The sequence below is a fragment of the Phymastichus coffea genome, unplaced genomic scaffold (genome assembly GCF_024137745.1).
Source record: "Phymastichus coffea isolate CEN01 unplaced genomic scaffold, Cenicafe_Pcof_1.1 PCOF00111, whole genome shotgun sequence".
NCBI classification, from domain to species: Eukaryota; Metazoa; Arthropoda; class Insecta; order Hymenoptera; family Eulophidae; genus Phymastichus; species Phymastichus coffea.
The window spans coordinates 501135-517016 of record NW_026706922.1 but is presented as its reverse complement, the minus strand read 5'-3'; the positions used below and the strand labels follow the sequence as shown (position 1 = coordinate 517016).

The 15882-nt window shown below is 50.0% G+C and overlaps 1 protein-coding gene across 2 annotated transcripts in view; it reads right to left on the bottom strand.

Moving 5' to 3' along the window:
- LOC131670541 (nephrin-like) overlaps positions 1–15882 on the bottom strand; it is a 77792-nt gene that overhangs the window by 13157 nt on the left and 48753 nt on the right. For both annotated transcript variants that reach the window (XR_009302462.1, XM_058946216.1), the window contains exons 2-3: positions 835–967; positions 161–369 (exon numbers count right to left, since the gene is read on the bottom strand). Coding sequence is in view for 1 of the 2 variants with exons in the window: in XM_058946216.1 (XP_058802199.1) it covers positions 161–369; positions 835–967 (342 nt within the window). In the remaining variant the exon portion in view is untranslated. The remainder of the gene's footprint in view (positions 1–160; positions 370–834; positions 968–15882) is intronic.

Genomic DNA, 15882 nt, shown 5'->3' with positions numbered 1-15882 from the left:
ATACTTCATAAGAGTGACTTATGTAAACTGGGACTTAATTCGAATGGCTCCGTGATTTACAAGTCGACGTGAGACCATCAGTTTGTAACTATTGTTTCTCAATGTGATTTAGCTACCTATTTTTGCCGGCGAATGAAGTAAAAACAAACCGGAGGCTTACTTATGACGGTGAGGTTGACTTTGCTATTTCTCGTGGGCGACTGCTTAAAGTCAACACGACACCGATACAAGCCAGCGTCACTTTCTTTAACGGACTCGAGATTGAGCTTAGCTGGCGTGTCGTTGTGCTTGAAGAAAGCTCGTCCGCCCAAGCTCGGGTCTTGCCAGTGTTTGCCCTGTTCAAGTGCAGTTATTCCTCGCGAATCGAAGCTGAAAAAACCGAATTCAAACAGCCTTATTATTTCGCGAGGCGAGTTAACGTTAAAAACTCATTCTCATTGAAATGAAAACTGAAAATGTTCGGTAGAACTGCGTGAATGAGCTGTCGAATATAAATTTCATCAATTCAAGAAAGCGCGAATTCATTTGAAAGGGATCCATTCTGAAACTTTCATCAAAGTCTAGTCATATTTAACTTGTTCCACTTGTTTTCCAACTTGCGCATACTCGAGATAAGATTTCGCGTGTATTTCATTGCGTCTCGACTTTATTTCTGACGGGGCTAAGTGGATCAAGAACTCTCTAACCATATTCAATTGATTCTGCTTGTTTTGCAACTATTGCAATCTCGGCCAGAAATAGAAATATTATTGTATCATAGTCTATCGAGAATTATAATGGTATATGTCAGTTTTGTGCAGAAGATTGAAAACGCTTTGAAAATAATTAATATACCTATATATGGGCAGATCAGCAGGCTCTTTGTACCAGATGACGAGGTGTACCTTGTCGCCAGACGTCGGGGGCTCGACGTCGCACGGTAGTTGAGCAATATTACCAGCTACCGCTTGTGCATCGCTCATCGTCACTGTAACACGTAAATAGACAGGTTGGCTTTAGGGAAATTTTTAAAAATTTACACGATAAATGGAATGCCTGTGGGGCGCACATTTGCGTATGAGTCTCGGCGCTGTCTGTCTAGCGGACATTTCACGAAGCCAGTACGAGAACCAATTCTTGATTTGGGCTCAATCAACGAATGTAGACAAGCGCTTCTTTCATTGTGTGACTTGTAATGTGGTATGCACATTTACCGCAGTTTATTCGCTGATTGTTATTCCTGTTTTGTTTCTCACGTTCGACAGACAAATAAACGAGTTGCGCGTAATAAACCGACCATTATCAAAGGCAAATCAGCATTGCTAGTGTAAATGTCGACAAAATGGCAAATAAAAAATGGTAAAGGCAAAAGAAGCAAAATGACGATCACTGATTCGGCATTTGAACGAGCAGCAAGATGAAAATGCCCACTACGCGCGCGTGCACGCGAATTTATAATTAAAACCATCACGTTGATTGAATAAGCGTGCTCTTGTTTACGCTGTAGTGAAGCGACAACTCGCGCTTGCAATAGTTGGAGAGCCGGCGATTCGCAAAAATTTGTAAAAAGACGCCGCTTGATTCGCACGAACGCGATAAAAATTGGACAAGGAGCACGCGAAGAGGCGGGAAAAAGCCGGAAAAAGGTCAAAGAGGCGCTATCGAAGACGAATCAAGCGAGAGGAAGGAAGGAAGGAAGGAAGGAAGGAAGGCGAGAATTTGAGAGCGGAGGGCTTTTTGAAGCCTCGGAGAATCGCAGAGCAGTTGAGCTTATCTGCATAAATACAGCTGCGAGTAAAGTTTCGGAGGCGCGTGAGCTCTGCCAGGCGTGAGCGTCATTCATATTCCGTGTAGCGAAAGGGAGGAAATGGCGTGCCCTCTCGCTCCCCTCGACGCTCTAAATTTTTCGGCCATTCGCGGAACTGAAAGTGCGATGCGCACGTGCGCGAGTCACGGGCCAACGATCGTTCGTTCGCCACAATGAGCTTTGGAGCGACAACAGCGCCAGCGATTACGGCGCGCGTCGAGCAATTTCGTCCTCGAGTCGGACGCGTAGGCGCTGCTCGCGCGCTTGGCTCCGGAAGACTCGCCGTGCTCGTAGCCGAGGCGCGGGTGGGGTCCACTGCCAGACAAAACAACGGCTAAAGTGCTGCCGGAGTCGCGCGCGCTCAGCACAAAGGCCCACAAAGACTCGGCGACGACGACTTTTTTAAAAGCTCGATCTTTGCTGCACTTTGTCCCATTTCTACTTTCCCGGAGGTCCTTCGCGTAACAAGACTTTAATCAGCTAAATTGATTTGGCGTCGCCGCGCCTTCAGCCGGCTATAGCTATGCGAACCCTTATATTCTCTCCGTTAGAGCCTCGCAGTTGCACTCCGGCCCTAAATAACCTTCACCCTTTATCTTCCCACCCACTTGCCAGCTTTCGCGATAATCTCGCTCCGCTCGCAATGCTTTCTCTACCCTTCAACATTCTCCGCTGGTCGATTGAATTTTTTCCCTTTCCTCCAAACTATAATCCACTGCGCAGCTAGCCGCGCTCCTTACATATATATATATATATATATATATATATATATATATATATAAAAGCCTCTTCGCGAGCCCGGTATTGCTCCATTTTCATTTTTTCTTTTCTTATTCCTTTGCCGAGACTAACTACCGCTTCCCGCGAGTTTCTCTCTCGGATAAAGTTGCGACAACAATTTTGGAATTACCCAATTTCGCCCATCCTCCGAAACAAAAGTAAAATGTCGGCAAGCGGCGGCGAACACAATGGCGGAGGGAAATGAAAAACAATGAAAGATTCTTTCGAAAACTAAACTCTCGCAGTGGCAGCTATTGTTTCGTCGCAAAGTGTAACGGGATATTAAACAATGCGCGCGAACCATTAAAGTGATGAACTGCTCAAGAGAGTTACTTTCATCAGGTTTTATCGTTGGCTTGGTATAAGCTGCGGAGAGGGCGCAGTAGCTTACTCTTACTCTTTCTCGCGAGTAACAGCGAAAACAAAAAGAAAAAAGAAAAAACAAGGAGACGAAGAAGCGGAGTCAGCAGACTGTAAACGAATCGCGCTGCGAGTATACGTGCACAGGCCAAAAACGAGAGTAAGCGCTTGGTTAGAAATGCTCGATGAAGAGAGATGATGATTATGATGGTTGTAGAGGGGAATGGGCTTGTACAGGATTCGATCGTTGGAGGATTCTTGCAGTTAGCTGGGTGCATTAATTATACGAACGTGCATGCTATACGCGTGTGCTATCCTCGTACATGTAAATACATGCAAGAGAGGAGTCCATCCCATCCCTTGCCGCTGCGTACCTTTGCCGAGCGCACGGGCTTTTTTCCCCGAGTCTTTGTCGACGGCTAACAAAGGCTCACCACGTTAATTAAGAAATCGCATTTTTTTTTACCTTCGACAACGAGAGTAATTCAATGCCCGTCGATTCGACTCGAAGTAACAAATTCGTAATTATTTAAATGACGCTGATTTTGAAAAAAAAAAAAAAAAATCAACTAAAAAAAGAAGAAGTTCGCTTTGAAGGGCAGTGCTACTGGGAGCGAGTGAAGGCAGCTGACCTTTTCAATTCCGACGCATCAGGTGTATTACTGCGTTTCCATTTGTTTTCTTTTTCTCTTTTCTTTTGTTTTTGCATTCTCTGTAGCGGCGGCGGCGGCGACGACGACGACGACGACGACGTTCTCATTTTCTTATTCCTCTCGCACGCCTCTGTTCTCGTCGACACTCTCGTTTCGACAGTAGCAGGCATTTCTCTAATGGCTCAGTGCTCGAGTGTCTACCACTACTCTCTTAGTCGGCCGTGCAGCTGCACGTACACAGTGGCGCGCTCGGGGTTGCCAAATGCGCAGCGCGTTGCGCCTAGTTGTCACTTTCATTTCGTCGCCGAGCACGGCTCGTTTAATTTATAGAGTCGACGTTCGCTCGCTTCACCAGATTATTTCGTCGGAGCGGTGGGTCGCGCGCAACAAAGCCGGATGATATACTAAGCGCTTCGCCCGCACCGCTTGCACGCGCTGTCGCGCGCTCGCTAGCTAACTCTCTTACGGGCCGGGCGGCCCCGTTCAATTTTGCGCTTTAGTGCGACGTGCCTGCCTTGCTCGCGCTCGCTTCTCTTGGCAAGCACCTCTCGTTGAAAAATCCGTTCGATCCAATCCAACCCCCACTGCTGCCGTGCACTTCTTCTTGTCGCCTCCTCGGGATGCCTTTGCGATAATGCCAAAATTCGGCCTCGCGCCCCAACGGGACGCGCGCTTTTCAAAAGAGCCAGAGCAACGGCGCAGCTATCCAGGTGTGGGCGCCGCCGAACGCTCAATGCCCTGACAAATTAATGGCACGTTGGGTGGTTGCGTGCGACCTCTAGCCGAGAGAAAGTTTTCGCCCACTCGGCGAGCGAGCGAGCGAACGAGCGAGCGAGCGAGTTGACGTATACTTTCGACGCGTAAAGTCATGGCATATGGGCGCGCGCGCGCGCGACGATTTCGCCCCCGGAGCGTCGACGACAACAAAGCTTCGCCGAAAACAATAGGCAAACTATTTGCCACACTGGCGACAAATGCGTTCGACGAGGGTAGTTGCAGTATGGTCGTTGCTTTTTAGCGCAAAAAATACAACGGAACGGAATAAAGAGAACACAATGGAAAAATTCAGAAAGATACGAGTTTCTCTTTGAGCTACATGTTTTCTCTGTTTGACTTTCCGCTTGTTTGTTCTCCCGAGCTCTCGGAAGAAGGCAACATGAACATTTTCGCACATAAGTACGTTCAAATTGCCTGCTTTTTTCATTTGCTCAGTTCTCTCTCGTTCTTTCTTTCTCATTCTGTCGTAGATTCGCGGAGCGCAGAGCGCCGTTCTTCAAGCTTCTCTTAGCGGACAAACGACTCTACTTAACAACAAGATTTTGCGTTCTTGCTCTCTCTCTCTCTCTCTCTGCTTGGGCTTTCATTACAGGACATTGTCGTTTGGTTTCTCTCTCCCCAACAGTCCAGAATACTTTTCCTCGAGCGATCTTCGCTTCAGCTACCAATGTCTTTCCAGTTGGCTCGATTCTTACAATTGCTCGCGTTGGACCCAACTTTCCAAAGAAGCCAATATTGCACCGGAGCCTTTGCCAATTATATCAGACTTCTTCTCGACTAATTTATACTTTCATTGTTAACTATCGCTTAAGACAATGTCGTTCGCGCGTGAATCTTTCCGCTAGCGTAAATAAATATTTCATAACTTTTGAATAAGTTGATAATATCGGTGAGTAAAATATTTTGTAATATATTTTCAAATTTGAATTCTTGAACGAATATCAACGTAAAATGAAAAAGAACGAATATCAGTTTGCTTTTTCGAAAAACTCGAGAGGAACGGCTGCCGCTATACGCACGGCTTTAATAAACTTTCATCTAGCTTGTTCTAACAATTTATCACTCTAATAAAGATATCTTGGTGAAAGTTTTTCGCATCTTGTAATGCTCGATGTAATGCTCTTGTAATTTCGTTTACCAATATTATCTCATCGAGTGCCGTAAAATCTAACGTCGGAAATAAAGAGAAATCGAGTGAACGAAAGAAGTTGTTGCATAGCTCCGCGAGAACAGAATCGCGAGGAAGACATCGTCGGCAAATGAACAAAAGGATTGAATTGCCTGAGTTTCGACTAACGTATAATAAGCCAAATCAAAGAGCTGGAAAACGATAGCCTCGCTCGTGGCGGCTGGCCGGGTGCATAGCTGCATGAAATAACTGCAAGAAAGTAAACCATCCGGAGATTCTCTTACTTCAATCTCTCTTTGCGCTAAGCTTCAATTCCGCCATAAAAAAAATAAAGAAAAGTTCGCGAGCAAAGGCTCGAGCGCCAGCGGCAGCTGGGTTGATGGCGAAGAGCAGTAGAGCTTGCGGCCGAAGAGTCGCGCATAAAACCGAAGCAACAGCGATTTATCGTTCGAGGACGCTGAGAGCTGGGGGCAACAAAGGCCTGCATGAAATTTTACAAGACCGCGGCGATGCGTGTGCGCGGGCGCGTGAGCTCTCAGCGAAAATAGAAGAAAACGGAAGAAGCTCTCTCTCTCTCTCTCTCTTTCTCTCGACGTGCAGCAGTCATCTCTTAGGCACTTGTTTTTATGGCGAGTGCATATAAAAAAGCGAAACGCGCAAGAAAAAGAAGCCGCGGGAAAGTGGATGGTCCTTTAAAGTTAGCTCCAGACGAGAGTGAGAGAGAGTGTGCTTTGACCTACGTGTGCACTCAAGCCTCTCTCTCTCTCTCTCTCTCCACATATACCACGTATATATAAATGTGAGCTTGCGCGGCTGCGCATAATTCGCGCGTGTAACTCGCGTAACGAAGCAAAAAGGAGAAGTGCAAGAGGCAGCACGGCGACAAGGGACGGTAATTGCAGCCAATAGGGCTTGCCGGTTGCACGACAAAAACAACATTTGCCGGGGCTGCCCGGGCTTTTCCAGCCTATGAGCGCAAATTGGCTGTCGATCTTAGCGCGCGCGGGGGCGCAGGTAAACAGCAGCCGCAGCAGCTCGCCGCGCACGCACACAGCTGCAGGCGGCGCTGTGCGTGGCTCGGTTCGGCCGTACGCGCAGCACGAGAGAGAGGGAGAGAGATGCGCGCCAGCGACTATTTCGATTACAGCCCCGCCAGCAATTGCCTTGGCGACTTAGCGCCCGTCTAATTAAGCAAATCATGTAGCTTTCGGTGAGCTTGCGAGGAGGCAGCCGCTGGCGGCGTCGCGGTATATAACTCGCTCTATCTCTCTGCCAGTGCCGTGGTTCGCCGTCATCGAGATGACCCTCTTGAGTTGATTAAGCCCCGTGTCCGGCTATCCCTCTCTGCCTAGGCCGCGTGCCGACGCTCAATTTTCACGAATTGCGCCTGTCAACCATCGACCGGGCAACAAGCTTAGTGCGCCGAAAACTTGCACTCGTCGCGCCAATTGCAATCCGATTCCGAGGACAATTGCCGCGAGCCCGTCGAAAGTGTATAGTGAGCTTTGCCGGGAATCGGAACGAGGGAAACGCTCGGCGCACGGCGAGACTGAAGAGCCGCGCTACACGAGCGCGCGGATGTTGAGGTAGCCACTCGAGCTTCAGCGAGATGATAGCGTATGAACGCGCGCTCACATAATCGGTGCGAGTATCACGAGCTGCTCGCGGAAGCGCATACACTCGGCGAATAATTAATGCGCGCGCGAGCGCGTCGAGAGACGAGGTGTACGGCTGGCGTACGCGGAGGAGGAGTCGAGCATCGGGGGATATTGCTTTGTCAGTTTTGTCGCGTTTTTCGCGCCCCTGAATCGCGAGCGCGCGACGGCACAATCGATTCCCTCCTCTTGCACTTTCACCCTTCCTGTCTCTGCTTGTCTGTCTTGTTTTCTGTCGAAGCGAGGGAAACGAGCCGCGGAAAAGAAGAGAGAAATAGAGAGGGAGAGCGAGAAAGAGAGAGAGAGAAAGAGAGAGGAAGCGGCAGCTCGCTCCGCCTCCGGGGCAAATTATTTTAAAACTTTGCAAATTTCAAAGTTTGATGGCGTTATTTGAGATTCTCAGCGGCTCCAGCGAACCCGCTATGGCTTTCCAACGCTCATTGTAATTCCAGCTTGAGTAATGTTTGAGCTGTCTAATGCTCGCGCGGGGCAGAGGCAATCCTTTGCAAAACTGAAAGCCGCCCCACGCCGATATCTCTCGCCAGCGATATTAGCTTTTAATCAGATCGTCAGTTGCATTAAGCGCGCGCGCCTTCGGAAAGAAATAGCCTCGTTTCTCGCGCGTCTTTTACTTCTCTCCTGGCCCTTTGCTGCTTCCAAGACGAGAGGTGGAGCTCTCACGGTGTTTATACCCGGCGCAGTGCGGAGCTGTCTTATCGGCGACGACGACGACGACGACGACGACGACTCGAAAGAAAAATACTTTGGGCCAGATTTCTTCCTCTCTCTCCCCTCTCGTGAAAGTTGAGCTGCGCGCCTGAAATGAAGAGGCCGTTCGGTCTTTATCCTTCCTCCTTCCGTCGTCGTAGTCGTCGTGTAAGTAATTTCTTATTCCGCCCAGCCAGCGTATTGTCCCTCCCTCTCGTTTGTATATATTATTCAAAAACTCAAGCGCAGCTGCATTGTAATGCCCGTTTAACGATAGCAAGCTCGAGCTATCTGAAAAACCAAATGCTGATCCCGCAGCGCAAGCGAGGAGAGAAATTCGCTAACGAACATTGAGCGTCATTAGCCGAGAATCACGGAGGGCAGCGCCGCGTGCAAGCGTAGCGCCGACCACAATTTCTGCATCGTTGCGGCCTGCTAACGAACGCGAATTTCCTGAGAAAATAATGTGCGTGTTGCTGCTGCCGCTTCCTCGTGTGCAACGCGCGACTGCTGTATTGTCTTGAAGCGGACGAGGTCGAGGACGGACGAGCCAAAGCGAAAGAAAAAAGAAGAGGAACGATCCGATCCGCGATCCGATTGTCGGACGACAATGGCGAAATGAGGCTGCACGGCTCGCGTGCACAAAAGGACCATCGGGAAAGCCCGCGTTTCTTTCTTCGTCGACGGCAGCGCGGGAGGCTTCTTCGGATCGCTCGTCGCGACTACATAATTATCGAGTCGTTAGCGTGTCGGCGCGCGGGGGACAATCGCGCAAGCCGCGTCTTAGCGCGCGTATTAATTGAGACGCCGACCGCGGGCCACGGCGGATAACGGAATAACGCGCGCCGACACGGGCATAGCCGAGCGCCAGACATGCAAATCAAACTCTCCGCTTTTGTTTACCTTCGTCGCCATTGTCGGCTCGGATTTTCACGCGGGCTCGAACGCGCCAACCGCATATAATAAAGCGGCGACCGCGCGCCGCTCGACCGATTGTCCAACTGTGTACGTTCGACGCTGCTCCGGCGCCGAGCTCCGCTCCCATTCGCCGACTAGACGATCGCGATGCCCCTCCGATGCTCCGGCAACGAGAGAAGCTTTTGCGCGCGGCTCGCAGCAGCTCGTTAACAAAACCTCGGGCTCTCTTGCCGCCTCTCCGCGCGTCCCTTTGTTTAGCCTCAATCAACTGTGCTAACGAAACACGCCAACGCCAGCACCGCCGCTGAGCCTCGGTCTGTCTGTCTGTCTCTCTCTCTCTCTCTCTCTCTCTCTCTCTCTCTCTCTCTCTCTCTCGCTCACTCGCTCTCAACGCAAATTGACTCCTCTGCCTGGCTGCAACGACACCCAAAGAAGACGAGGCTGCGCAAACGAGTCCAGGATGCGAAGCACAAGAGGCTCGCGTCACCCCGCGTTTTTGTGGCGAAAAACACCGTGGAGAGAAGAAAAACGAGAGCCAAAACAGGGTTTCGCTCGTGTTCCTTTTTTTTTTCTTTTTATTTTTGAGACGCACGCGCGAGCGCGCACGAGGGACAATATTTTGATGTTACTCGTCGAAGGGGCCTGCAAGAGCGAGTGCAAGAAAGGGTTGTTCGCGCCCTTTCAAGCACCCGCTCGTCGACTGCCAGACCGCTTGACAATCTCGTAGGGTGCGAATGCTGCCTGTTTTACGTCGGCAACTTTTCGAGGACCACTGCGCGCGAATATCTTCTTTTTTCGCTTTTTTTTCGCCATCACCCAAGGTTTCTCTTTGATGCACTTATTCGTTTCCCCCAGGAAAGAGAAGAGAGGGAGAGAGAGAAAAGTTTTTCGCTAAATAAAATTCGTTCCGAGCGAGTAGTCTGCAGATAAACTCGTCCGACCGTTTGTCCAGGCTGATGGCATTCAAGCTAGAAAATGTCGAGCGTGCTTCTTCTATCGGACGTCGATAATCGGGAACTTTGATCAGAGAAGCTTGCGACAGCGGGCGTATATGAGTCAATTAGGCGCGAAGGTGCGGCTGTGCTCTTTCTCTCTTGTAGCAGCAGCAGCCGCGAATATAGTGATTAAAGCGCGGCTCCCTCGAACGCTTTTACACTCGCAATGTCACCTCGAGGCAGGCTTAGCTCCTCCTCCTCCTCCTCCACCTCTTCATCAGAGTCCATTTACAACAGCCGCTACCGTGGCGCGGCGGCGGCACCATATGAGCTTCTTGCCTCAGTTACTTACTACAGATGTACCCGCGCAACCTGAATAATTAAACGCACCCGCATTGAATATCTTGTTTCAGAATAGCTTCTCTGTTGCATCGCCCATTAAATACGCTTAATCTATAAGGTTTTCTTTTCTCGCTTTCGGGTTCAAAGTACAGCGTATACGCTTCGGGTGTATGAAAAATACATACTCTCTCTCTTTCTCTAGAAATATCGCGACTAAAGGAGAACACGCGAGGTTTGCAGCTCGCATATCATGAATAGCGAAAGCCGAGATCCATCCTTGTCTCGCGCGCGCTCGTCGAAAAATTTTCGGTGAACAATCGCATTTGCTGCACGCGTAAAGTGGGAATTGACAAATTGAAAATGGCCGCGCTCGCGGAGTTTGCGCTTTTGACAGTCGAGAGCCGAGGATTTCTTCTTTTTTTTTTCTCTCTCTCTCGCTTTTTTTCCTCTTCCTTTCTTTTACGAGCTCTCGTTCTTTTTAACGGCGAATCGAACAATCGACGTCTCCCTCGCCACTTTATAAGGGCGGGAGGGGAGAAAAAAATCGAGGCAAACACACAAAGAGCTCGAATTAGTGGGCCGTTAAGGAGAGTCCATTGAAAAGGCTGGTGACACCCCGCACATAATGACGATGTGGGTCCCTCGTCGCGATCGCCGTGCACAAAGGCAGGGCGCGTATAGCGAGTACGTACGCCGCCACCTCTGTTTTTCGGAGGCCCCGCTCTCCCGCCGCTTTGCAGCCATTGTTTTTGCTTTTCAATCTGAATTTCCGAGCGCTCCGAGTTCTGCATGCAGCGCTAGTTTACTCAAGATCAGCACATCCTTTGCGCACATACATATCCCTCAGGATCAACTGCGAGTGAAAGAGGGAGCGCGAGAGCTGTTAGCCGTAGGTAAACATTTTAAAGCCCGCCCAAGTCGGAGAGGTAGCTTTTGAATTTCCGATTCGAATATGGCTCTCTCTCTCTCTCTCTCTCTCTCTCTCTCTCTCTCTCTCTCTCTCTCTCTCTCGCCCGATATCTTTCGAAATTTCAATTTTCAACGGATTCACGAGCTTGTTTTCCATAGCGAACGCCTCCAATCGCGCGCCGAGTGTATAGGCCAACACGCGTCGGCTACATCATACGTTGATATCAGAGAGAAGGAGAAGGTTAAATGCATTAAAGCTGGCTACGAGATCTCGAGCGCTCAGGCGTCGGCAGAGGGAGCAAATGAGATTTGCACATTGAAATAGTGTAATAGCGCTCGAAATGCACTGTTGCTCAAGAATGGAAATAAGCTTTGTATCGAGTCTCTCTCTCTCTCTCTCTCCCTCTCTGTCTGTCTGTCTGTCCTAGCGTCTGGCATTATGCATGCATAGAATTTGCAGTCGGGGGCGAAATCAGCTAACTGTCGCGCTCGAGAGATCGTGTAGAGGCGCAGCGGAATTGTAAAACGAGTAGCGGCGGTGGCAGCGGCGCAGATTGGAAGTTCACCAAGTGTAACAGTAGAAATCTTGCGGCCGAGTCCCTTTCAATGGCCACAACTCGGCTTTGAGCGAGCTAATTGAATAGTCCGGATTAAGGAGCGCGCGCTCTGTGGCCGTCGCCATCCAGCAATGAGAATCGAGTTTTGCCAAGTTGCACGTATAGGTACGGGCGTCGAGGGCCAAGGGAGTGTCGGCAAAGGTTGCGTGCGTGTCAAGAGCTGATTATACAGTCGAGAGCTGCAGTCGAGAGATATAGGCTATCGCGCGCCCCATTCACGAGCGCGCCTAATTGCTCCGCAAGCATCATTTTTCCCCTCCCTCTTTCGCGGCTGATCGGTTAATCATCCGAGTCTCTCCCAGTCTCTCTGTCGTCGTATTTGCGTTAAAAACCTATTAGCGCCTGCCGTCATTCGCTCGAGCCGCCGCCGCGCCTCAGTCATGAATTTCATTGTGTAATGAAAAAAGCCTTAGTCCGCTAAATCACTCAAGCCACGTCATAATGCATCAAAGCCAGTCTCGCGCGCCGTCAACTGCTGGCACGCGCGTGATGTATGTGCGAGAGCGCGATATAACAAAAAGAGCGACAACGACAGCGGCGAGTTTGCGTTAATAATTCGGGGGAGGGGTGGGGGTAGGCTGCTTGTAAACAAACATAAATACCGAAATAAGTGTGGGCGTGACGGCCGAGGCGTTGTAAACCTGTCCCCGAAGGTATAAGCAATAAGCGAGAGAGGAATCGCGTCTCGAGAGAAGAGGGCAGGGGGCAACACGCGAAACATAATCAAGTCAACCTTTTCGGGATTTTTGACAAGCTGATATATCGTCCTCCGCCCGCCTTATACGTACGTTTTCGCTGCAATCTTATAACATATCTACTAACTCACGGCACGCGTTTTCGCCGTGCGCGCACACGGGCAGTATGCTGCTAAATTAAACGGCTCATGCTTATTTATGATCCCCACCCTGCATGCCTGCCTGCCTGCCTGCCTGCCTGCCTGCCCTTGTTTTCCCCGTGTCGCGCGCGACTCTTCATTATTTGGCGATTTACAGATGACAGAAACAGAAAATTGAACATGAGTTATAGACTCGATGCCATAAGTCGCTCGGTAGCCGCGCGCAGCCGGTCGAAGAGCTCGCGGGACGCGCGCGGAATGAACGGCGCGGCGTCGGGAGATTTTCAGCATGCGCGCCGACAAGAGCGTGGGTCGCGCTTTCGTCCGAGGCACTTTTGACGAGTGGGCGCTCACGTGCCGGCTGCAGCTCTCTGTCACGTCAAACTATTGAACGCTCCAGGTCCAACACTCTTATTCGGATCTGGCAACTGTCCGTTCGCCCGGTTCAATCGAAATAATGGGCTCGACGCAGTTGGTTCGTTTATTGGTTAAATAGTCGAAATCGTTCTGCGCAATAAAACAATGGCTATAAATCCCCTAAACGGGCGAGAGTTTGAGGTAGAGTTTGAGGTTGAGTTTGAGCAAGCGAGAGGGAAGCGAACGATAGAGATTGATTGATTAATGGCCTTCATCTGGCATCTATGAATCACCTATGCACAACAACCAATGTAGCGACATCGGACGCGAGGTGTGTGTGTGTGTGTGTGTGTGTGTGTGTGTGTGTGTGTGTGTGTGTGTGTGTGTGTGTGTTACGTACACACATATATATGCGGATGAGAGCAAGGAAAAAAGCTAGAAAACGAGAATTGATCGATCGATGCCGCTCGGGAGAAATTTGAAAAGTCAAAAACCGGTGTAGAAGCGAGCGAGGCATTCCTGAAAAATCAAGCGCTCGGAGAAAAAGAGTGGCACGGCGAAGGGGAGCGGTGGCGACGGGGACAACGGCACTCGGGCAGACTCGGTGCACAAATCGTATAATTCAATAACTCGCGAGTGGCATTGTCCGGTCTGCTCGCAGGCAGTCACGAGAGCAACACCTGGCCAAAGAACTCTCTGACTCTCTTTCTTCTACCCAACGCGCACATATGCGACGCGCACGCCTCTCTCTCTCTCTCTCTCAGTCTGTCGCGATTGCCACCGGCACTTCGCTTTCATTACGTTTCCGCAACGAATGCGTTTTTCATTGCTTTTCTCAACTATGTGGCGTGATTTTAATCTCCACGCTCCGCTGCGTCAATTTCAAGTTATATTCGCGAATCGCGCTATCTACGCAAGCTTCGGCGTAATTACATGTTTCTCTTTTCTTTTAATATGAAACGATAAGTTTACGCTCGAGGTAGCAGAACAATGGGCTACTACGCGATTCATCGGACTCGCTATTCAGAGTGGAATTTCTTACGGATCTGCAGATATTTAAAACATGAATTGATTTTGGTGAAATGTTAATTTTCAAACGAGTGTACTGCTCGCTATACTCAATTATCTTAACATATTTCAACGATAAAACAAAAGGTTAATTTTTCATATTATTGTGCAGTTTGAAAGGAATGGCGAGTACGTTAAAACACGAGCCGGCTCATATTTGGATTTATCATAAATGTACAAACGTTAACCCAATTTTAATAGACTTTTTAATTGAACTTTCGTTGGAACGAATACTGTTTGATAATTACGCAGAGTCCACTGTGTTTGAGTTTCGTTATTACCGTGCTGAATTAATAACGACAGAGAAAACGCTTGTACGATATTGGAAAAATGGACAGGAGCGAGCCACTCTCCATACAGTTACTATTGGCAATTAAAAAGGATGTATTAGTCGAGTGATTGGCAAGCGAATCGATTTAAGCAGACAGGAAGAGCTCGTCTGTTTAGGAGCAAAGAATCAAAGGTAGAAGAGAATGGGAAGCTGATCGAAGCCAATTAGAGAGAATCAGTTTTGTGGAAAAAAGGACGAAAGCGCGGGCAAATTGACTTTGAAGGCCGATAAAGCAGATTTGGCTTGGCGGCGGCGAAGAAAGTGTGCAAGATTGGCCGTTGTATCAAAAGCACCGTATATATCTGTAGCAGCTCGCCTTCTCTACTTTCGTCCTTTTTCTCCCCTTGGCGCTCTTCTTTTTTCGCGCTTTGGTCTTCTTTACTCTCTACTTGGAACTTTTCAAGAGATTGAAAACTTGACGGATTTGCACGCTCTCGGGCTGCTGCAGAGCAAAGTTGCAGCTCGCAGTGTACCCGGGACGCGAACAACGTAACTGCGCTCGCCCGAGCGTCGTGGGCTGTACGTGGGGCGACATTAGCGCAGTCGAGGGGCAGGGCAACCGAACGACAAGAAGGAAGGCAAATACCGCCAGGCGGATCGAGGCTCGAGCGGTCGAATGGGCAGGACGCCGAGCATACGCGAACTGGAGTCTCGTTCGGCACGCGACCGAGCGCGCGCCCGACTGATCGTCGACGCATTGCCCAGCCATCAGCATCGTCGCCGCCGCCGCCGCCGCCGCCGCCGCCGCCGCCGCCGCCGCCGCCGCTGCGCGACAGTACAATGCTCCGCGCGCGGCTAAATAGCGAGCGAGTCTCGTCGCTGTAGCTACGTGTGCATTATCCGCTCGGTCGCCTACTGCCGCGCGGTGCAGCCCCATCGGTCCTTTGTACTGGCGGCGCCCAGTGCTGCTAACCTTGCGTCTTTGGCTTCCGGGCCAATCATTACCCGCGGCGCGCATGCAGCCAATTGCTGCGCGCTCGCGCTCGGCCCGTACATCGATTCGCGCGTTCGCGCGCCTCGGTCGCTTGCCCACGGACGAACGCGACTCTTTCGATGGATCCAAGCGGAGACGCGCGCGAGGATGTTGGATCGATTCGCAGCGACGTTGCAATTAGAGTGGAAAATTGCCTCCGACTGCCTACTCGAACCTAACTCGCCATCGCTAACGGCAACCGTTACGACTGGTTGACGGTGCGAGTGCGCAATCTATAAGACGAGTCCAGACCTTCTTTGCTACTTGCTTTCAACGTAAGCGTTCTCCCGGATGTATCGTTCAAAAATAATGCCAGCCTTTGTCAATGTTATCGCGGCAGGTGAAAAGCCTCCCGAGGGCACGGCGCGATTTCTTCCTTTCGAGTGGTTGCGGATGCGATTAAGATCTGCATTATTGGCGAGAGAAAGAGAGCGATAGTATTTGTCCGCCCGTCTTTTCTACGCTGAATGGGCGTCCGCTCGCGCAAACAAAACTATATGAAACGCATTTCATTAAGTGCCTGCCTTCTCGAGTGCTTACATTTCTATCAATTCTCGATCTTCAAGCTATACATAAACTCGCGTGAATGGAGGAATAAAACGCCGAATGAAGGGCCCGTGGAGATCGCACGCGTTAGATAGAACTGCTTGGAAAAGAGACAAGAGAAAGAGAGAGGGGAAGCGTATACGCGCCGCATTCAGACACACTTAGCGGTTAATAAAAACAGGCAAAATATTGACAGCGCTTGG